The sequence below is a fragment of the Borostomias antarcticus genome (assembly GCF_949987555.1).
Source record: "Borostomias antarcticus genome assembly, chromosome: 5".
Lineage (NCBI taxonomy): Eukaryota > Metazoa > Chordata > Actinopteri > Stomiiformes > Stomiidae > Borostomias > Borostomias antarcticus.
The window spans coordinates 24751003-24773923 of NC_140238.1; the positions used below are offsets into that span (position 1 = coordinate 24751003).

Sequence of the window (22921 nt, forward strand, 5' to 3'; positions counted from 1 at the left end):
ATTTATTGATAGATATCTATATCTGTGTATTTATTTATAGATATCTATATCTGTGTATGTATTGATCGATATCTATATCTGTGTATATATTTATAGATATCTGTGTATTTCTCACATGGATGTATTTTCTCATCTCCGTGGCCTTTGTTCTGCGTGGGCGTGGCCAGCGGAGGGGTGTGTTCTGGCTGCGTGTGTGCGTGCTGGCGTCACAGGTCACTCCGAGCTGTCAATGCCAACATAAAAAGGGTCGCTGGCTAAAACTTTCATTCTAAATCAAATCTGGTAACGTATGTCGATGGGGAAATGAAGTTAAGATGAAGAATTAACGGGTGAATGTAGTGGTTATGCAGGTTGGGCATTGCTTTCCCTGTTTTTCCCGGACGCACACAGCCAGCTAGTGGCTACGGCTACTGCTAAGCTACACCGACCTGCTGAGTTAAGAAAGTGCAGAAGACGGCAGCTAAACAGAAGCTCATCTACACACACAGACCTATGCAACTGATATCAGGTAGCTGGTTCCTTCTTTTCTCCTACTTATCCTATCCATCTATCGTATCGTTTCCCGCGACATGACATGTTGTGGACACAGCAATGGGCTTTATTAATCTTGTGACCGCAATACGACCCTTTGGTTACACTGTAGCAGTCAAGTTACTAACGTTAGCATAGCTTTTCTTTTTAGCCAACGAGAAGAAAGTTCTCCCACAATTATGTAACGTCAGGCGTACATTAAGTGCTAGGTCGGCCTTTGGTTTAGCTAGCTGTACATGCTCCTTCGCCGTCTGGCTAAACTGGAATCGCACGTCAGTAATGTTGATATATTTCACACGCTGTTCTCGTGCTCAACATTAGTGCGCTTCTGTACGCGCCGCCCTGGAGAGACATGCATGATCACTAGTCTCTCCTAGAAGACATGATCACTAGCCTCTCCTCCTATAAGACATGATCACTAGTCTCTCCTAGAAGACATGATCACTAGTCTCTCCGCCTAGAAAACATGATCACTCGTCTCCCCCCTAGAAGTCTAGAAGATTACTAGTCTCTCCTAGAAGACTTGATCACTAGTCTCTCCTAGAAGACATGATCACTAGTCTCTCCTAGAAGACATGATCACTAGTCTCTCCTCCTAGAAGACTTGATGTATTTGAGGAGAGACTAGTGATCAAGTCTTCTAAGAGGAGAGACTATTGATAATATCTTCTTGGAGGAGTGACTAGTGATCATGTCTTCTAGGAGGAGAGGCTAGTGTCTCTCCTCCTAGAAGTCTCTCTCTATTGTCCATGTTGCAAGTTAGCTATCTAGATCAAGCTATCTGTAACACGTTTTAATAGATGTATGCCCTGGGCAATTGACCTGCTATTAGCTCATAAAATGTGCTGCACTGTTAAAGCTTTTTGCAGGCTAGCTTGATTGTACAGTGTCAGTTGAACAGAGTAAATGTCTGCTTTTCATGTTTGCAGCTTATTCCAGTGAGCAAGCCACCAGCTGGCAGTCAGTCTTCTCTAGTTTGACGTTGTATCCACAAGCAAACCACCAGACAGCATGATCAGACTGCAGCAGACGCGTGTTCCCTCCTCTGGAGCTGGTCACCTGCCCCGGTCTGGCTGGTGGGTTGGAGGGCACAGTCCGCCCAGGCTGTTTAGATTTCCGCTGGAACGGGGGATATTGAACCACTATTATTTATGTCGGTCAAGTGTTTGGGTCATACGTTTGCTGACAGCAGCATTAAGTGCAGAGGAACAAGGTCAGGCCGCGGATGATCGGCAGCCTGTTGGAGCCGTCAAGAACCACACAAGTCTCTCTTCCCCTCTCTCTCTGTCTCTCTATCTCTGTCTGTCTCTCTCTCTCTCTCTCTCTCTCTCTCTCTCCAGCCTGTCAAGTTTCCTCTCTGTCTGTCTGGAACTGTCAAGAATTGCACAGAAGCCTCTCTTCCTCTCCCTCTGTCTCTGGTAGGGTTAGGGTCTGTTTCTGTCTCTGGTTAGGGTCTCTCTCTGTCTCTGTCTCTGGTTAGGGTCTCTCTCTGTCTCTGGTAGGGTTAGGGTCTCTCTGTCTCTGTCACTGGTTAGGTTTCTCTCTCTGTCTCTGTCACTGGTTAGGGTCTCTCTCTCTGTCTCTGTCACTGGTTAGGGTCTCTCTCTGTCTCTGTCGCTGGTTAAGGTCTCTCTCTGTCTCTGGCTAGGGTCTCTCTCTCCCTCTGTCTCTGGTAGGGTTAGGGTCTGTCTCTGGTTAGGGTCTGTCTCTGGTAGGGTTAGAGTCTCTCTCTGTCTCTGTCTCTCTGGCTAGGGTTAGGGTCTAGTAGTAGCTGGTCTCTGTCTGTCTGTCTCTGGTAGACAGCTTCAGCACTACTAGGCACTAGGAAGGCACACCAGACCAGCTTGCCAGGTGAGTGAGGAATGTGGATGAATTATTCAGCAGCATGCAGCAGAGATCAGCCAGCTCAAGGAATGTGCACTACAACCAGAAACAATGTCAGCCTCTCTCTCTCTCTCTCTCGCTCTCTCTCTCTCTCTCTCTCTCTCTCTCTCTCTTTCTCTCTTTCTGCTGTCGTCTTGTATCGTGACTAGCTATCAGAATGACACGTGGAGTTCCTTATTGCTCATGATGTCCAGGCTGGTTCCAGGAAGAGATAAGGTATTAGTGGGACAGCTATGGTTTCTGTCAGCCCCCATGATACAGTGGTGACCAGCACTTGTCTAGTATTGGCTTGAGTCTTTATTGGAATGATTTTTTATAATAATAATAATTATTATTATTATTGTTGTTGTTGTTGTTATTGTTATTATTATTAGTAGTATTATTATTACCTCCACCCCAGCGACAGCGCAGGGTGCGGAGGTGTCGTGTGTATGTGTGAGTGCGTGTGTTTGTCTGTTAGCATGATTACGCAAAAAACTACAGGACCATTTTTCACGAAACTCGGTGGAAGGGTGTAGCATGGGTCCAAGAACCCATAACATTTTGGATCAGAAGCACGGGTCGGGTCCACAGGCTGCCCAAACACTGCCGGCCGTTGACCTCCATTCATTCTTTTGAACCAGGATTACGCAAAAACTACCAAACCAATTTTTAGGAAACTCTGTGAAGGGGTGTGTCATGAGCCACCTTAGAACCCATTCAATTTGGGAACAGATCCGAATCATGGGCCGGATCCACAAATTAAAACAAAACTTAGAACAAAGCCAGCTACCCATGTGAGGGTGCTAGAGAGAGGGTTTGGACTGGGGTGTGCGGGGGGAAAACCCAGAGTGCACCGCACTGCCCCACACCGGCTGTGACCCGAGGGGGACACCACAGAGCCGGCCAAATACAGGGACACATTCACCTCCTGTCATTTTTACCTCTGCCCCAGTGAATCAAGAGCCTAGGCTAAACACGGCCTGGACGGCCATTCACCGCCATTTATTTTTTTGGAGTAGGATTACACAAAAACTACCAGGCTGCTTTTCATGAAACTCGGTGGAGGGGTGTAGCATGGGCCAATTTAGAACCCATTCAATTTTCGTGTGCACAGAGCCACGAAATGCATTCAGGGGTGGAGGTTTGTACTCTCTGAGCACCATTTCTAGTTGTTATTGTTGTTGTTATTATTATTATTATTATTATTATTATGCATAGTCAACATTAGGACTATCTTCTGCCTGTGAAGTCCCTGTACACAGAGCAGACTTAAGGCTAGTGTGTGCAGGTGTGTGAGGTGTCTGTGTGAGGACACCTGGTCTTCCTGTCACGGCCGGCGTTTCCTCTGTCCCACACAGCCTCCGGGCTTCCTTCCGCACGGTTGTTTCATGGTATAAATAGATCCTACTTTACATGCCTGCAGTGTCAGGTGGGCCTGTGTGGCCCCTGACGGAACCAATTCAAGAAAACAAATAACATAAACAATGAAATACAAAAGAAACTAACTCATAAACCGTTTGAAAAGGGGATGGAAGAAGCTAAAAATAAATTTCCAACCCCCCAACCAGCACAAATACACTATCTGAACAAAGAAAATCAAACAGTCAAACTCTCTGAATCCCCCCCCCCCCCCCTCCTCCCCGATCATCTCATCAGCAAGCATCACGTTCATCCTCCTCCCCATTATACTGTAGATAGAAGCTCCTTTTCTGAACTTCCTTTTAAACTGATTTACATTTTTACTTTACATTTTAGTTTACCAAACTGTTACCAGAAACATAAATGCATGTGCCTTTAAGAGTGGTTCTGACACTTTGTCGTTGTAGTTTGTGTTTTCCTCTTAGATTATACTTGTTGCAACCCTCTCTCTCACAAAACATATTGTGTATGTTGCATGGAAGACAATTATTTATTGCTTTGTACATAATTTGTACTGTTATAAATTTAGCCAGGTCCCACAATTTCAATGCGTGTGAATATGAATAGTTTATTAGTGTGTTCATTATACTTCACACTGTTTACAATCCTGATGGCTCTTTTTTGAAGTTGAGGAGTAAGTTGGTTCTACAGCTATGACCCAGTACCCAGTCGTTTGGGACACAGTCATAGTCTCCAATTTGGATAAACTGATGCCTGCTTCCTAAATAACTTCTTAGCCAATTCAGTGCAGTTCCTCTAATATCTATCCATCTTAGTTAACAATATGTTGTGATCAATGGTGTCAAAACCTTTTTTTAGGTCAATGAAAATTCCCACTGCAAACTTTTTATTTATACAATTTGTAATTTCTTCAATTAGATCAATTGGTGCCAAAGAAGTTGATCTATTTCTTCTAAATCCATATTGACTGTCTGCCTACCATAACGTCTATCCAGCTACCTGTCCTCTTGGCTGAAACCAGCAAGCAAACCGTTTCTTGACGTATGCCCACAATCATAGGCTAGCCTAACTGTCAGAGACTTGTTTGTTCCAGGATAAGTGGTTTTGAATTGCGTTGCTTCATCTGAGAAACACTTTTTTCCGTGGAACGTACAGTATGCTTGCATCCTGGTACCAGATTAAACCTTAATAGGCCTAGTGATGCAGAGAGGCCCGCATGCTTGGGGTTTTGCAGTGCCTGTGTACTGCTGTTCTTTAAGAACCCGTGGGGGCTGAGATGTAGGCTCACACCAGGACTACTTGCTGACCTCTGACCTCGGTCAACCAGCAGCAGCTCTTACTATAGGAGAGCCTTCAATAAGAGCCGTCACAAGGGGGACACACCCCTCTAGGGAATCACATTCCTTGGAAAGAACGCTAGGCGAGTGGGAGGCTGAAGGCAGCACCAGCAGGGCCTCAGCCTGGTCACTACCTGGACATCCAGCTTACTGGTGGTGCTGCTGCTAGTAGAGTAAACACACACACACACACACACTGATACGAGTGTGTCTGGCTGGGAGACATGACCAGACCAGTCATCTGGCTCCTCAAGGCTTTCCAATGGATGCTGCAGGTCAATGACCCCTCTTGACGCACACACACACACAAACACACGTGGCATTTCTCTCTTGTTCCTCTTTGTGTTTATTTGCGTCTCTGTTTCCTGGTGGCATGTCGTTCATTCACACCACACTCTCAGCCCGGCAGCGTCTTGATTCATCAACCCAATCCTCTTTTCTAGCAATACTGAGCCACTGTTTTCTTTTGCAGGATTTTTTAAATCCGCCATTGCAACATATTCACCACAATGAAGCATTTTACTGTTTTCAACGGTTTACTACTGTATGCTGCCCTTCAACCCAAGCTCTCCTTTTCAATCAGACTCCATCACCCTCCTCCTCCTCTTCCTCCCGCCTCCTTCTCCCTCCTCCTCCTCCTTCACCTCCTCCTGTCGTCCTCTGCCACTCTATTTTCTCCTCTTTCTTCTGTCTGTCCTCCCCTTCTTCTGTTCCCTGCACCTGCCCTTCCTACCCCCCCCCCTTCCCAATGTGCTCACCTAACCTAACCATGACCTCACCCTGACCCCACCAGTTTGGGGCTTCTGTGTGTATGTTTCATCCTCCGTGTCTTTCCCAGGTGTGTGATGGAGAGAGAGTTGAGTGTGGTGGCGGGGAGCTTCGTGGGGTTCCAGCTGCTGTTCTCCGTGGCCAGCCCCCTGCTCTCCGCCGTCATCACCCCCGGCTACGCACGCCTGCCCCCCACCAAGCACACCGAGTGGAACTCCAGGTACAGTACCCACACTGACAAACAAAATAACAAACACTTCTCCAGGTACAGTGCCCACAGTCCATCCATCCATCTTCATCCGCTTATCCGGGGTCGGGTCGCAGAGGCAGCAGCTCCAGCAGGGGGCCCCAGACATCCCTTTCCCTAGCAGCATCAATCCGCTCTGCCTGGGGAATCTTTAGCCGCTTACAGGCCAGTGCGGAGATGTAGTCCCGCCACCTAGTCCTGGGTCTACCCCGCGGCCTCCTCCCAGCCGGACATGCCTGGAACACCTCCCTAGGGAGGCGCCCAGGAGGCATCCTCACTAGATGCCCGAACCACCTCAACTGGCTCCTTTTGACGCAAAGGAGCAGCGGCTCTACTCCGAGTCTCTCCCAGATGACTGAACCCGATCTCTCAGGGAGACCCCAGCCACCCTCCGGAGAAAACTAATTTTGGCCGCTTGTATCCGTGATCTCGTTCTTTCGGTCATGACCCATCCTTCATGACCATAGGTGAGGATGGGGACGAAGATAGACCGGTAGATCGAGAGCTTTGCCTTTTGGCTCAGCTCTCTTTTCATCACAACAGCGCGGTAAAGCGACTGCAGAACCGCACCAGCTGCTCCAATTCTCCGGCCAAACTCCCTCTCCATGGTACCCTCACTCGTGAACAAGACCCCCAGATACTTGAACTCCTTCACTTGGGGTAAGGACTCATTTCCTACTCGGAGCGGACAGGCCACCGGTTTCCTGCTGAGAACCATGGCCTCAGATTTAGAAGTGCTGGAGGTCGCAGGCAGATGATGCCATCAGGACCACATCATCTGCAAATAGCAGCAACGCGATCCCCAGCTCACCGAACTGCAAAACCACCTCCCCACGGCTACGCCTCGATATCCTGTCCATGAAAATCACAAACAGGATTGGTGACACAGCGCAGCCCTGGCGGAGGCCAACCCACACCAGAAAGGAAGACTACTTACTCCCGAGGACCCGGACACAGCTCTCGCTCTGGGTGTACAGGAATTGGATGGCCCTAAGTAGGGACCACCTCACCCCATACTCCCGCATAACCCTCCACAAGACCTCTCGAGGGACCCGGTCGTAAGCCTTCTCCAAGTCCACAAAACACATGTAGACAGATTGGGCAAACTCCCAAGCCCCTTCCAAGATCCTCGCGAGTGAAGAGCTGGTCGGTGGTTCCACGACCAGGACGAAATCCGCATTGTTCCTCTTCGATCTGAGGTTTGACTATCGGCCGGACCCTCCTTTCCAGCACCTTGGATTACACTTTCCCTGGGAGGCTGAGTAATGTGATGCCTCTATAATTGGCACACACCCTCTGGTCCCCTTTTTTGAATATTGAGACCACCACCCCAGTCTGCCACTCCTTTGGCACTGACCCAGACTTCCACGCAATGTTAAAGAGGCTTGTCAACCAAGACAGCCCCTCAACACCCAGTGCCTTCAGCATTTCTGGATGGATCTCATCAGTCCCTGGGGCTTTGCCACTGTGGAGTTGTTTGACTACCTCAGTGACCTCCTCCAAGGAAATTGACGACCCCCCATCATCTTCCAGCTCTGCCTCGATCGTAGAGGGTGGATTAGTCGTGTTCAGGAGTTCTTCAAAGTGCTCCTTCCAACGCTCAACAACCTCCTCAGTTGAGGTTTTGTTATTCTGTCATCAGGGTTTTTTTTACCTGTACCCCAGGTAGGGGTACGCTACCACTTGCCCAAGGTGGACCCCCAGACTAGTGGAGGGAAGGAGGCATCTTACTTCTCCATTCTAGTTTTGCAATGAAAACTAGCCACTGCCCGAAGTACAGTGCCCACAGTAACAAACAAAAATAAACCAACAAACACTACTCTAGGTACAGTACCCTCAGTAGTAAACAATACAACAAACCAACAAACACTACTCCAGGTACAGTACCCACACTGACAAACAAAGCAACAGTCAAACAAACAGATATACAGCACTACACCAGGTACAGTACCCCACAGACAAACAAACAGACAGACAGGCAGGCAGCACCCAGTGGCCTGTAACTTGGCCTGTAATATACTATAACATGACTATGAATAAACAAGTGCAAGAACAAAACAGGACAGTGCAAAATACAATAACGAAGTGGCAAATACAATACTATACCTAATACAATACTATGCAATACCTTATACAATACATAATACAATACTACAATACAATATACAGTACAATCTATAAAAAGTCCAAACTAGTCAGTGTCAGTGGGCCTCTCGTGCCTTGTCACTCATGTTCTCTATAGCTGTGATTTCAGAGTGGAGCTGTTCAGAGGGGTTAGTTTAAAGGCTGACTCATTGTTGTGTAATCTGTAATCTCCCAACCTATCAGGGAGCCCTGGCCTCTTATCTGTGCCCCCAAGTCATCTCTCTACTAGGAGTGGTCTTTACCTGGTGGGCTACAATAGCCCTTTGTCCTGGGGTAGCCTGAGTCAGAGGTGTGTGTGTGCACGTGTGCATGTGTGTGCGCGCGCACGCTCATCTCTTGGATGTACCCTGGTATAGCCAGTCAAAGGCCAACACTGATAATCGGCCAGGGGACTGAGGTTTGACTGAGAGTTTTGTAAGTGAGTTCTCCCGGTGTGTGGTTGGAATGAGAGATTGTTGTTGTTGTTGTAGTAGTTATTATTATTGTCTCAAGAGTGTAAAACACTATAATGTTAATGTGTTTCTGACCAAGGCAAGCCCAGCTTCATTGTGTTTTGCATTTGTGTGTGTATCCCAGGTTGGTGTCAACTGTCCATGCCCTCATAGTGGGGCTCTTCTGCCTCTACATCCTGTGCTTTGATGATGCCGTCAATGCAGACCCTGTCTGGTAAGAGAACTGACGTCTGTCTGTCTGTCTGTCTGTCTGTCTGTCTGTCTGTCTGTCTGTCTCTGCCTGACTGACTGACTGACTGACCCCGGGCTCACACGCTTGCGTTTGATGCGTGTCCGTCAACGTATGGCGGAAGGCGTGTCTGCCGCACGCAACAACAACGAATCACATTGTCCGAAACTGCGCTCGCAACAGCCGAGTAGATTCTCCGAACCTGCTAGCGCGCACTATTTTGAAAACCCACCCGGCTTTTCGTTTAGTGCTGTCATGGATGCTAATCTGGTCGAACGTGTGGCGATCGTCTATGCATTGTGGTTGAGGCAACGTGAACGTGGTGCCTGCAGGTATTGGGTACATCCTATCCTGCAAACAAACAGCGATTGTCCTCCATCTTGGTATCGAAAAATGTGAAAATCCCGCCTTGCGATGACGTCTTTCTCCGTCAAGACATCTGATTGGTCGGCAGCTCCGGCAACGCATCTGAAAGTTGAAAATGTTTCAACTTTCGATGCTAGCAACGCAGGCAACGCAACGCACCGGGACAACAACGGAACCAGAATGCCATTCGGCTGCAGCCATTGAAAGTGAATGGCATCCGTCAATGTTGACGCATCAAACGCAAGCGTGTGAGCCCGGGGTGACTGACTGACTGACTGACTGACTGACTGACTGACTGACTGACTGACTGGCTGGCTGGCTGGCTGGCTGACTGGCTGACTGACTGACTGACTGACTGACTGACTGACTGACTGACTGACTGACTGACTGACTGACTGACTGACTGACTGACTGACTGACTGACTGACTGACTGACTGACGAGCCTAGCTTGGGAGGGAGGAGGGGATTTATACACCAGGGGAATGATGCTGTCAGACTCCATCAGAGAGAGGGAGAGGGAGAGAGAGAGAAGTAGTGGACGTGTCTCATCTCTCAGTGAAGTCTCCAGAGACCTGTTGTTTCTGTGGATTTGCCCTTTCATTACTGTCTTTTATGTTCTCTCTCCCTCTCTCTCTTTCTGCATCTCTCTCTCTCTGCATCTCTCTCTCTCTCTTACTCTCGCTCGCTCTTACTGCCGACTCTGTGATTACCATCATTGAATCCTGAAAGAGAGAAATGGTAATTCCCCTCCCTCCCCATCTCCTTGCCTCCCTCTCTCTCTCTCCCTCCCTTCTCCCTCTCTCTATCCCTCTCTCTTCCTCTATCTCTCTTTCTCCTCCCTCCCTCCCTTCTACCTCTCTCTACCCCCCCCCCCCTTCTCGTTCTCTCCATCTGTCCCTCTGTCTCTCTTCCTCTCCAGCTCTGGTCAGACAGACCAGGGTCCTGCCAACAAGGCTCCCTTTCATACTAAACAACAGTGGCCCAGTCTCCCCCTCCCCTCCATGTGATACCCCCCCGAACAGCACCCTGCATCCCTGGCTGTCCCATCAAGCCCCCCCTCCACTCTTATTGTCTGCCTGTCACCCAGGCAGCTTCGCTGATGGAGGGAGAAAAGAGAGAAAGAGAAGGAGTGAAGGGGGGTGGAGGGGAACCCCACCCCTCCTCTGCTCAGTCTCTAGTGTCTTCACACACATCCTCTCTCCCTCTCCACACACACCCCTCGTCTCCCTCTTGTCGTTGGATAGGTTTATCCTGTGTAGTTCTGCAAACGACCCCTTTGTGAGTCAGTCAGTGTAGCGTTGCTGCTTACTACTCCTCTAACCCTGTCCTCCTCTTCTAACCCTCTCCTCCTCCTCTAGCCCTCTCCTCCTCCTCCTCCTCCTCTAGCCCTCTCCTCCAGCCCTCTCCTCCTCCTCATTCTCTCCTCCGTCTCTCCACAGTAGTCTGCTCGCTGCAGCATTGTAGCTTAGCTTAGCACCAGTACAGTAATCTCTTACAGTAGCTTCAGCATTGTAGCTTTAGCTTATTTTTGCACCAGTAATCTGCTAGTTGCAGCATTGTAGCTTAGCTTACAGTTAGCACCAGTAGCTAGCTGGTTCCTCTCTTGGCGTTGGTTCCTCTGGTGGTGTGAGAGTAAGTACTCCCATCAGTCTGACTGTGTCTGTGTGTGTGTGCGTGTGTAAGAGTAAGTCCTCCCGTCTGATTGCTCACGCTGTCCAGCCTGACAACTACGCCAGCGCTGTTGTCATCCTAATCCAATCACTCTAAAGCGTAACCCCCCCCCCACACACACACACACACCTTGTCTGTATTGTGTCCCCCGATTGGTTAATCTGAATTTAAGAAAGGTGCAATGTTTATACAGCATTTAACCAGGTTATTTCACGCATTTCCCGTATAGCGTGAGTGGTTGTTATGGTTACTTGATTTTTCAGCGCCCATTTATTCCCACTCATCAACTGTTTTTCCGTTCATTACAGGTCACGAAAATTCAGAAATTTGACATTTAACAGAGCGGGAACCCTGTTTCTGTCCACGAATATCAGAGCTTGAAGTCCTGGCTGCAGCGAGAGCTTCTCGGAACTCAGATTAGATTACCTCTTATCTAGTGTATAGGTGACCTCTGACCTAGTGTATTGGTCCAGAAGGTTCTGGGTCTGAGGGGTGGGGTGATGGACAGAAAGATAAAGGTGTTCTCTGGAAAGTGGAAAATGGATCACACTGCCTGGCGGGATTATCAGAAATCAACCTTTGGACTGTCTCCTTCCAACGCTGGCACTTTGAGTTTTCATTAACCTATTATCTTCCTTTGAATCACACGAGCTCATCTCCAAGGTCATGCTGTCCTGCACTTGTCCTGTAGATTTCCTGCAGTTGTCCTGCTAGTTGAACTGCAGTTGCACTGTAGTTGTCCTGTAGTTCTAGTAGTACTGTCAGGTGTTGTGCTGTAGTTGTACTGTAGTTGTCCTGGGCGGGGGGGGTTGAGTGTGTGTGGTGGGGGGGGTTAGGGTTATATGTGTGTGCGTGTGTGCGCGTGTGCGTGTGCGTGTGCGTGTGTGTGTGTGTGTGTGTGTGTGTGTGTGTGTGTGTGTGGGGGGGGGGGGGGGGTTGGTCCAGTGTTCTGTTACTCACAAGAGCCATGACCTATCCCCCGGCTCTACCACACAATACCCTGGAGTGGAACCAGTATCACATACAGTATCACTTTACCACACACACACACATTATTGTGAATGGCTGTGTTTAGCAGATGATGTTTACTTGTCTAGGCGGTCAGCATGCGTTCAGGCGCTAGTAGACCATGCCTTTAACAAACAGCCCTTGGTCACAGCTAGAGCACACCAAGCAACTCAGCCATCAAAGCTATGTACACACACACACACACACAATCAAACAGCCATGAAGAAAGTTACATACAGTATAAATTGTATGTGCTTACATATGTGTGCACCTCCTGTCATGGACATTCACAAACACACACACACCACACCATCATCATCGGCGGTCACTCGTCTTCGAGTATGACTGTCCTCCCTCCTGGTCCTTGTGGGTCTTTAGATGGGCGTAGAGGCCAATCCTGGATCTGATTATTCTTGTGCAATGTGGGCAGGGGAAAGTGGTGGTAATAGTGGGGCTGTTGGGCTGGGCTTGCTTGGTGGAAGCTTTTCTTCTGCAGCCCAGTGAAGGTCTTCATTGTACAGTGTAGTTCCCCCACGGACAAGGTTCCTCCAGGCCACCCTGTTTTTGGCTTTGTCTTTGTCTTCCAAGGTCTTAAGGTCTATGTGGGACTTCTTAAGGTTTGTTTTGATGTTGTCTTTGTACCTCCTCTTTTGGCCTCCTGGAGCACGCTTTCCTTTAACAAGCTGGGAGTAGAGGACTTGTTTTGGGAGGCGAGAGTCAGGCAAACGGATCACTTGGCCAGTCCATCTGAGCTGGTGTTGGGCGATGATGGCAGTGATGGTGGGGATGCAGGCCTCCTCCAGGACACTGGTGTTTGTTCGCCGATCGTCCCAGGTTATCCTGAGGATTCTCCGGAGGTGCCTCTGATGAAAAGCCTCAAGTGCTTTCAAGTGCCTGCTGTATGTGGTCCAAGCTTCTGACCCATACAGAGTGGAGTCAGAGTGGGGTCAGAGAGTGGGGAGCAGTACCGCTTCATAGACCAGGATTTTGGTGTTGGTCTGGAGGTCGCGGTTCTCAAAGACCCTTTTTTTGAGTCTTGCGTAAGCCCCACTGGCACAGCTGAGGCGATGGTGTGCCTCTTCATCAATGGTGGCTCTTGATGACAGGAGGCTGCCAAGATAAGAGAAGTGGTCCACATTTTTCAATCTGGTATCTTCGATGGAAATGTTTGGGGGAGTGCTACTGTTTGGTGGCGGCTGGTGGAGGGTCTTTCTTATATTGATGGCCAGACCAAGCTGTTTGTATGCTTTTGCAAAAACAGTCAAGGTGCACTGTAGATCCTCTTCTGAGAGGGCTACAAGGGCATTGTCGTCTGCATACTGTAGCTCTGTGATGGATACGGTGGTGGTTCGGCCTTTAGCCCTGAAACGGTTGATATTAAAGAGTTGCCCGTCGGTTCTGTACATAACTCATGACTCCCTGTGGCAGCCGTGTCCTTGTGAGATGGAGGATGGCAGCATTGAAGATGGAAAACAGTGATGGGGCAATGACACATCCCTGCTAAACTCCTGTGTCGACCCGAAAAGGTTCTGTTTCATCTCCAGAGCCAGTCAGTACAGTAGCAGACATGTTGTCATGCAGCAATCTCAGCACTCTGATGTACTTTTCAGGGCAGCCAATTTTTTCCAGGACAAGCCAGAGGGCCTGACGGTTGACTGAGTCAAAGGCTCACACACACACACACACACACACACACACACACACACAGACAGGACACATAGGACAAAGGGGAGCACTCTCCTTCTGTCAACATCCAGTAATGTTTGATGCCTTCCTACCACAGGGTTGAGTTAAGGTGAGGTCACACTCACACTTGCGCAAAATTAATATTTACCTCCCAATCATTTCCATTCTGTGCAAGGGAAGAGGCGAATAACACATTCGCTTCTGGGTTGAGTTAGGGTTGTGTTCTGATCCAGTCTGAGGAACAAAGGGTTGTGTTAGGGTTGTGTTCTGATCCAGTCTGAGGAACACAGGGTTGAGTTAGGATTGTGTTCTGATCCAGTCTGAGGAACAAAGGGTTGTGTTAGGGTTGTGTTCTGATCCAGTCTGAGGAACACAGGGTTGAGTTAGGGTTGTGTTCTGATCCAGTCTGAGGAACACAGGGTTGTGTTCTGATCCAGTCTGAGGAATAAAGTGTTGAATTAGGGTTGTGTTCTGATCTGATCCAGTCTGAGGAACCCATGGTTGAGTTAGGGTTGTGTTCTGATCCAGTATGAGGAACATAGGGTTGAGCTAAGGTTGTGTTCTAATCCAGTCTGAGGAACACAGGGTTGAGATAGGGCTTTGTTCTGGAAAAAACAGGAATCACCATGACTATTGTCCAGTTTGTAATAATGTTGCACAATACTGCAAATACAGTAACATATGTGTTAGCTTCTTAGATTTAATGCTTAAGAGTTCTGGGGAAACGATTAAGAAGCTTTTGTTTTCTTTGTATAGCCCTTAATGTCAAGTGCGTGTGTGTGCGCGCGCGTGTGTGTGTGTGTGCATGTTTGTGCATGTGCGGTGTGTATGTGTGTGTGGTGTGTGATGTGTGTGTGGTGTGTGTGTGTGTGGTGTGTGTGTGTGTGTGTACGTGTACATGTGTGTTAACAGTGTGTTTTGATTCTGTTCCACAGGGGAGACCCCAGTCTGGTGAAGCTAAATGTGGCTATTACCTGTGGTTACTTACTATATGGTAAGACCTCCATGTCTAACCCAAACCCTAGGACCTCCATGTCAAACCCTAACCCTAGGACCTCCATGTCAAACCCTAACCCTAAGACCTCCATGTCAAACCCTAACCCTAACCCCTCCATGTCAAACCCTAACCCTAACCCTAAGACCTCCATGTCTAACCCAAACCCTAACACTAAGACATCCATGTCTAACCCCAAACCCTAACACTAAGACCTCCATGTATAACCCACACCCTAACCCTAAGACCTCCATATCTAACTCTAACCATAACCGTGGCTGCGTTCCAAATCGCATATTTCTACTTTTTACTACCAGTACGTACTACAGCTGCCCTTAGAAAGTGTGTACTTTGCACGCAGTATGCATACAATTGGGACATACTACATTGCGCCTTGAAATTTGACCACATCCAACGCTGTCCATGAAGCGACATTCGTCCACAGCTGGGATTCATCAAAATGCCTGCAACTCAGGCATGTGTGCAACTCACATGTGACATATTTCCGCTGACCACAGGGTTGTGGGTCAGAATAGCCCAAAAAGTGTGCTGGCTTGCATACTGCAAAATACCACGGATGTAGTAGGACATCCTGGTATTTTTGCCATGACATACTATGTATTGGGACATACTACATCAATTGTTGGTATACTATATAGTATGGAAGTACACGATTTGGAACACAGCCCTAGTGTCTTCCTCTCATAGTCCTTTTCTTTTTGTTTTTTAGTTTTGTTTAACAATAGTGAACTGTCTTGTTTTCTGAATGAATTCTTTATTGACCCCTGAGGGTAAATCAATCAATCTGTGTAATGTAAGCCATGCCACATGATGATGATGATGATGCCCAGGTTCGGTTCCTGGGTTCAACTATTGATATCAACTTTTTTTGGCATTTTACGCCCAATATTGTCTTATGTAAAACAAAATCATATATGATTCATGAAAAACAAATCAGATAAACACTGTATTAGGAAAAGTTACATTCTACATCTTAGCCTGGATCCTGTGGTATTAGCCTACTGTACATATAAATCAGAAGCTACCTGCATATCTGGGCTGAGGTTTTGATCTTTGAGTGTCAGGTTTCACTAACTGTGTGTTCTTTTTAATTTGAGTGTTGAAGCAAACGAAAAAAGGATTATACAAAAACTACCAGAGCGATTGGAACATCCCACAAACTATTTTCTACTAAATGCACTCTGATATCATATGAAAAAAGACAGGGACAGTCAAACCGTGCTGCTTTCTTATCTATAAATTTTTATCAACTTACACATTAATGCACGGAAACCTGTGCTCTCTGACCACCCTTTATAGGGATCAGGGAAGAATTTTTTTACAGCTCACTTATCTGGCCCCCGGGTGATACTGTTTTTTTTTCTTCCCTCTGGAATATGTAGGGGTGGTCGTATGCCCACCTCCCTTGTTCTCTGTAAAGCGCATTGTGTTGCCTCTGGGTATGAAATGCGCTATACAAATAAAGCTTTGATTGATTGATTTATAGTCTTTACTTCTTCTGCCAGGCTTATGCATTGCCTGGTGGCTGAGCTTAACTCTTAGGCTTAGCTTAGGCGTTAGTCTCATGATTTTCGTCGCGGGTTCGAACCTCGATGAAGATGTTGAATTTTTTTCTTTAGAGAACGTTGGCTCTTTGTTACAATGATGAATCAAGTCAGCTTTAGATATCATCTTAGATACAGTATCAACTCGCGGTTTAAGCAACCAATATTATCTTATGCTTCTATGCATGTAAAACAAAATAATATCCGAGGATTACACAAAAACTACCAGAACGATTTTCACGAAACTCGATGGAGGGGTGTAGCATAAGCCAACTTAAAGCTATCCCAGAGACATGGACACTGGGCTAGTGCCCCTCTATCCCTCCCAGAGGCATGGACACTCGGCTAGTGCCCTTCTACCCCTCCCAGAGACATGGACACTGGGCTAGTGCCCTTCTACCCCTCCCAGAGACATGGACACTGGGCTAGTGCCCTACCCCTCCCAGATGCATGGACACTGGGCTAGTGCCCTTCTACCCCTCCCAGAGACATGGACACTGGGCTAGTGCCCGTCCTTTTTACCCCCCAGACGAATGAACACTGGACTTAAGTTAGTTATAAAGTTAGCTATACACAGAAATTGTCTTCTGTTATTGTCTATAATCGCTGATTTGAAAAAATTACACAAGTATGTTTAGTTGTGTTCATACATGACCACCTCCCATAAACACCACAATCAATTACACCACCAAAAAGCTTACTTCAATGTTGCAAGTGTGCTATATTTATACTGAGGAGGATTTTTTACTAGTTTACGCCAACAAAATGCATTAATGGACGGAGCCCTGTGCTCTCTGAGCACCCTTTCTAGTTATTACTACTACACTATTACTATTATACTATTACTATTATTACTACATATATCCCTGTCAGCAGTCTTATTACTACACATATCCCTGTCAGCAGTCTATCAACCTGTGTGTGTGTGTGTGTGTGTGTGTGTGTGTGTGTGTGTGTGTGTGTGTGTGTGTGTGTGTGTGTGTGTGTGTGTGTGTGTGTGTGTGTGTGTGTGTGTGTGTGTGTAGACCTGGTGCTGTTGGCCTCTAACTGGAGCACCATGGGGGACGGTTTTTTCGTCTGTCACCACCTGGCGGCGCTCTATGCATACGGATATGTCCTGGTAAGAAGCTGCTGTCCTAACCCAACACTAGCTAACCCAACACTAGCTTACCCAACACCAGCTACTCTAACACCAGCTACTCCAACACCAGCTAACCCACTAACACAACACCAGCTAACCCAACACCAGCTAACCCACTCTAACCCAACATCAGCTACCCCAACACCAGCTACCCCAACACCAAATAACGCACTCTAACCCAACACCAGCTAACCCACTCTAACACAACACCAGCTAGTCCAACACCAACTAACCCACTCTAACTCATCACCAGCTAACCCACTCTAATACAGCACCAGCTAACCCAACACTAGCTAACCCAGCATCAGCTAACCCTCACCCAACACCAGCTGGATTACCAGCTGCTAGATAGTTCCTCTCAGACTTTTACATATTGAAATAGAGGGTGTAACTATTTGGGCGATGTCTTCCAAATGACATTTGCTTCTATTTTGTGATGACTGATCTGATCTCTGATCTCTCTCGCTCACTCTGTCTCTCTTTCTACCTCTCTCCCTTTCTACATCTCTCTCGCTCTCGCCGTCTCTCTCTGTCTCTCTCTCTCTACCTCTCTCTCTCTGTTTCTCTCTCCGTCTCTCTCTCTCTACCTCTCTCCCTCTCTCTCTCTCTCGCTCTCTCTCTCAGACTCGGGGTGTGCTGCCCTACTTCGCCAACTTCCGTCTCATTTCAGAATTATCCACACCTTTTGTGAACCAAAGGTCAGCCGGCCCATACTTCTGATTCACTGAAATGAGTGTTTACTGTACCTTAGTCATTAATGACATTACTTTACATTAGTCATTTATTTAGGTTCTAGTTAGTTCTAGTTATTAGTAGCTTCTAGTTATTCTAGTTAGTCTGGGGTTGGTAGTTAGTCTGTGGTTGGTGGGTAGTTAGTTTGTGGTTGGTGGGTAGTTAGTTTGTGGTTGGTGGGTAGTTAGTCTGGGGTTGGTGGGTAGTTAGTCTAGGGTTGGTGGGTAGTTAGTCTAGGGTTGGTGGGTAGTTAGTCTGGGGTTGGTGGGTAGTTAGTCTGGGGTTGGTGGGTAGTTAGTCTAGGGTTGGTGAGTAGTTACTCTGGGGTTGGTGGGTAGTTACTCTGGGGTTGGTGAGTAGTTACTCTGGGGTTGGTGGGTAGTTACTCTGGGGTTGGTGGGTAGTTAGTCTGGGGTTGGTGGGTAGTTAGTCTGGGGTTGGTGGGTAGTTAGTCTGGGGTTGGTGGGTAGTTAGTCTGGGGTTGGTGGGTAGTTAGTCTGGGGTTGGTGGGTAGTTAGTCTGGGGTTGGTGGGTAGTTACTCTGGGGTTGGTGGGTAGTTAGTCTGGGGTTGGCGGGTAGTTAGTCTGGGGTTGGTGGGTAGTTAGTCTAGGGTTGGTGAGTAGCTAGTCTGGCATCTGAAGACTTGACAGGTGTTTCTCTGTGTCTCTGTCCTGATTAACTCCTCCCCTCCACAGGTGGTTCTTCGAGGTGCTGAAGTACCCTCGCTCAGACCTCCTGGTGGTCTCCAACGGCGTTGCCATGGCGGTGGTCTTCTTCCTGGTGCGCATCGTGGTCATGCCGCCCTATTGGTCAAGTGTGTTCGCCACGTTCGGCACGCCGGCGTTCGAGCGACTGGGCCTTGGCGCCCAGGTGGCCTGGATCACATCCTGCATCGCGCTGGACATCCTGAACACGGTGTGGATGTACAAGATCGCCCGCGGCTGCTACAAGGTGATGAAGGGCGCCGTACGCCGCGCCAAGCCTGGGCCCGCCTCCGCGGACAAGCAGAACCATGTAAACAACCACACGGACTGAGAGACACGAGGGAGGATGGCGCGGCAGGCGGAGGAGTGGAAGGGGGGGGGGTGTATGGACGCAGAACCCCCCCCCCTTACACACACACACACACACACACACAGCCCACCTCCACTCCCCTGAGCTCCACTGGCAGAGGGGTGGGTCAGACCTCCTAGGATGAGCAGACAAACTCACACACCAACTGGCCGACTGACCTCTGACCCTGGCCTGACCGCTGCCCTGGCGTCGCTGTTGCTGGTCAGCCATGATGGCACACATCCGCCCTACCTCCCCGCGGTCCACTCTACACCTCCACCTGCTCCTCTCAGAAGACTAACGCTCTCTCCTCCTCCTCCTCCTCCCCGCCTCCCTCCCTCTCCCTCCCTCCACCCCTCTTCAGCTGCCCTGACATTAACCGTCCATTCACAGGTGAGCTTGCTGCTAGGCCCAAAGGAGACATCAGAGCTTATCTGTACCTGTACATACACACACACACACACACACACAGCTGACTCACACTTAAGAGTGCCAGTTTGAAGACAAGTGGACAGGCAGGCAGAGAGACAGAGAGAGAGGGACAGGCAGAGAGAGAGAGAGACAGACAGACAGACAGACAGACAGACAGACAGACAGGCAGGAAAAGATGTCTTTGTCTCTCTCTTTCTCTCTCTCTCTCTCTCTTTCTGTCTATCTATATCTCTGTATCTCTTTGTAGGGTTAAGATTAGGGTCTTCCTGTCGTGTGTCTAACAAAGATTTGTTTACTTCCCTCTGTCCTGAGAATCGAGTTTAGAACAAACGCGGAAAAAAAAGTTGCGTGTGTGAGAGAGTGTGTGTGAGAGAGACAGTGTGTTTTTGCGTGCGTGTGTGTGTGTGAGTGTGTGTGTGTGAGTGTGTGTGTGTGTGTGTACCTTCGTCAACACCACCAGGTGCTCTTCCTCCAGTAGAATGTCAGCCAATAGGAATGCTAGCCTAGCAATACCATGTTCCTCTGGATAATCATGTACGATGATCAACTCAACTCGGAATCAACCGTCTGTTACAGTAGGAATGGACATGTGTGACTGTACACTGACAACATGCGCTGTCCCCTTGTCTACTGAGCTCATTATTGGAAATCCAGATAAATCCATTTGATTGACTCAGATCATTTTGGATGGAGAATGTTATGGATTTATGACGATGCCTTAGTGTGTCAGGAGGACTCTAGGATACGGACCAACCGGAGAAGTGTTCCCTACGCCTACAGCCACCCCTCTCCTCCTCAACAGTCCCTCTGAACCAGCCTCTCTCCTCCTCAACGGTCCCTCTGAACCAGCCTCTCTCCTCCTCAACAATCCCTCTGAACCAGCCTCTCTCCTCCTCAACAGTCCCTCTGAACCAGCCTCTCTCCTCCTCAACGGTCCCTCTGAACCAGCCTCTCTCCTCCTCAACGGTCCCTCTGAACCAGCCTCTCTCCCCAACAGTCCCCTTGGTCTTAGCTGGAAGCTGTCTGTATGGAGCGCATGTTCTATATTTGCCCCAACCCCCCTCCTCTCTCTTGTCTGCCTGAGCTCAAGATGGTTTGAGGCAGGAATCTGAACTCTCACGTTAAAGACTTTTTCACTGTGGAACTAAAGCACACTCTGGAGCAATAACCCTGCCTCTCCCGGCCTGTACACGCCAGGGTCAGCCCCATGCTAAACGGCTCCCTATCCCCGGGCTGGTCCTGGCCTGGTACTGAGGTTAGCCCGGGGTTAGGAACAGTGGAGTATGAGGAGGCGTCCCATCTCTGAGGGCAGGGTGCAGTCCTGTCGACTGTGGTGCCTTCACACACAAACGGACAACCTTCACACACAAGCAGACGACAGAATGCAGTCAGGTAGACTTCGGCATGACAACATTTCAATGTAAAGCTACAGATAGCTAGTGTTTCGGTGTTTTCTTTCTCTTGCTGTAATAATCTACTCTATGTATGTATACTGTTTGTATATATTTTTGTAGCCTGCACAATGAATAATCCGGCCAAGTATTATCCAAAGTTTGATCCCTGGTTGGGGCGTATTGTTGTTCCTGGCCACTGGGGGGCAGGCTTCTATAGGAAAGTGGCGACGGTGGCTTTGTGGCATTATAAAAAGTGGAGAGTAACGACAGATGTGCTGGTTGTGACCAGGAGGAGGGTGAGATGGGAAATGTAGTTTTTGTTGAGTTAGTCCTACAGCTGCCTAGCCTGAGAAGCTGGTGAGGCCCAGCTCCCAGCCCTGTGATACTCTAAGCTGTGAATAGAACACAACTGTACCAGTCTGTTAGTCAGGAAACAAGAGCAGTTGCACGTAGGCTAAACACACACACACACACACATACATATACAGTACATGTACTACTAAGTGATATTCTGTCTTGTTGCTCACCAGTACTGCTGGGACACCTGTTGTAATGTTGGAATCAGCTTCTATGAGTGTAGGAGGCCTGCCTATCAACTCCTAATGGGTCTACCTCTGGTACAACTGACATCCAGATCAAACATTGCACAGAAAAGAATATTTGGAGTCCTTTTGTCCAGTGTATGGACAAGCTTTTGACTGGAAGGTGTAGCGTCAGGAAAGTGAGGTGTATGAAACCCCTGTTTAATCTCAACAACTGTAGCGCCGTTTACTGCAGTGAAAATAATGGTTTAACCGAGACGTCCTGTATCAAATAGGAAGTTCTGTATCAAACAGGAAGTCCTGTATCAAACAGGCATGTTGCCTTGGAGCCACCGTGAGGCCTGTTTTAATGTGCGTGCAGTAGGAGGAGAACGGACGTGGACGTCTCCTGGTTGGAGAGCTGCTTCTCTCTGCTGCGTGGCGTCCGTGTAGGTTAGACTCTGTCCAGCCCTAGTGCCTGCTGGTGCGGGGGCTTGTCTGTGTGTGGACAGAGACACGCTGATGTACTACGAGGTAATGAGAATAACGAATGATGATGGAATGATCACGATGATGTAGAAGACAATAATGATGAAACTGAATGCAAACTGATTGGAGGAAAAAGATCGAAGGAGTTGCCAGTGGATTTTTTTTTTGTTTCTCTTGGTTAAATCCCACCCCCTCTTTTTTAATGCAATGCAATTTGTTCTTGTTACAATGGCTGTTATTACTTCCTGGAGATTTTAATGTGAAGACAACACTATACGCAGGCCTTAGCATCCCGGTCTCTGTCCTGTACCAGGTGACTCCTCGATTGTAACGTCTACAATGACCACTACTAATGATGTAATTGTAGCGCCGAAAGTTGAGACTTACTTGAAAGTTTTATGCTTCAATAAATTTGAAGACTTAAATAAGATTGTCTGCCGTTTGTCTGTGTGGCCTCTTGGGCTCAGAGGTACTGTGCATTGTAACGTCAACCTTAATGATTCCGATTGAATCCAGCTCTGCTGTGTGTGTGTGTGTGTGTGTGTGTGTGTGTGTGTGTGTGTGTGTGTGTGTGTGTGTGTGTGTGTGTGTGTGTGTGTGTGTGTGTGTGTGTGTGTGTGTGTGTGTGTGTGTGTGTGTGTGTGTGTGTGTGTGTGTGTGTGTGTGTGTGTGTGTGTGTGTGTGTGGTGTTTGAATCCAGCTCTGCAGTGTGTGTGTGGGGGGGGGGGGCTGGGTTAAAGACGGAGCTGGAGAGCGTTACCAAACATGGTCACATAACACAGACTCAATGAAAGCTCTGCCTGCTACTAGACACTCAGAACACTCACTCAGACCTGCAGTACACACAACTCACGTTTGATATAAAACTAATTGAACTTAAACACACTCTCAAAACACACACACCAACTCACC

At 48.2% G+C, this 22921-nt stretch overlaps 1 protein-coding gene and 1 long non-coding RNA gene across 2 annotated transcripts; one reads left to right on the plus strand and one right to left on the minus strand.

Moving 5' to 3' along the window:
• The first annotated feature begins 239 nt into the window (after nt 1-239).
• On the plus strand, nt 240-20594 carry tlcd4b (TLC domain containing 4b). Its single transcript, XM_084437703.1, has 7 exons — nt 240-508; nt 5953-6102; nt 8851-8940; nt 14623-14681; nt 17272-17366; nt 18012-18085; nt 18816-20594. Exons 2-7 carry the CDS (start codon nt 5960-5962, stop codon nt 19153-19155), a joined length of 801 nt encoding a protein of 266 aa, XP_084293829.1. The 5' UTR covers nt 240-508; nt 5953-5959; the 3' UTR covers nt 19156-20594.
• Nucleotides 20369-22373, minus strand: LOC311308694. Its single transcript, XR_014630437.1, has 3 exons — nt 20588-22373; nt 20489-20521; nt 20369-20455 (listed from the first exon to the last, which is right to left on the minus strand). It is a non-coding gene; the product is annotated as an uncharacterized lncRNA (long non-coding RNA).
• Nucleotides 22374-22921: the final 548 nt, after the last annotated feature.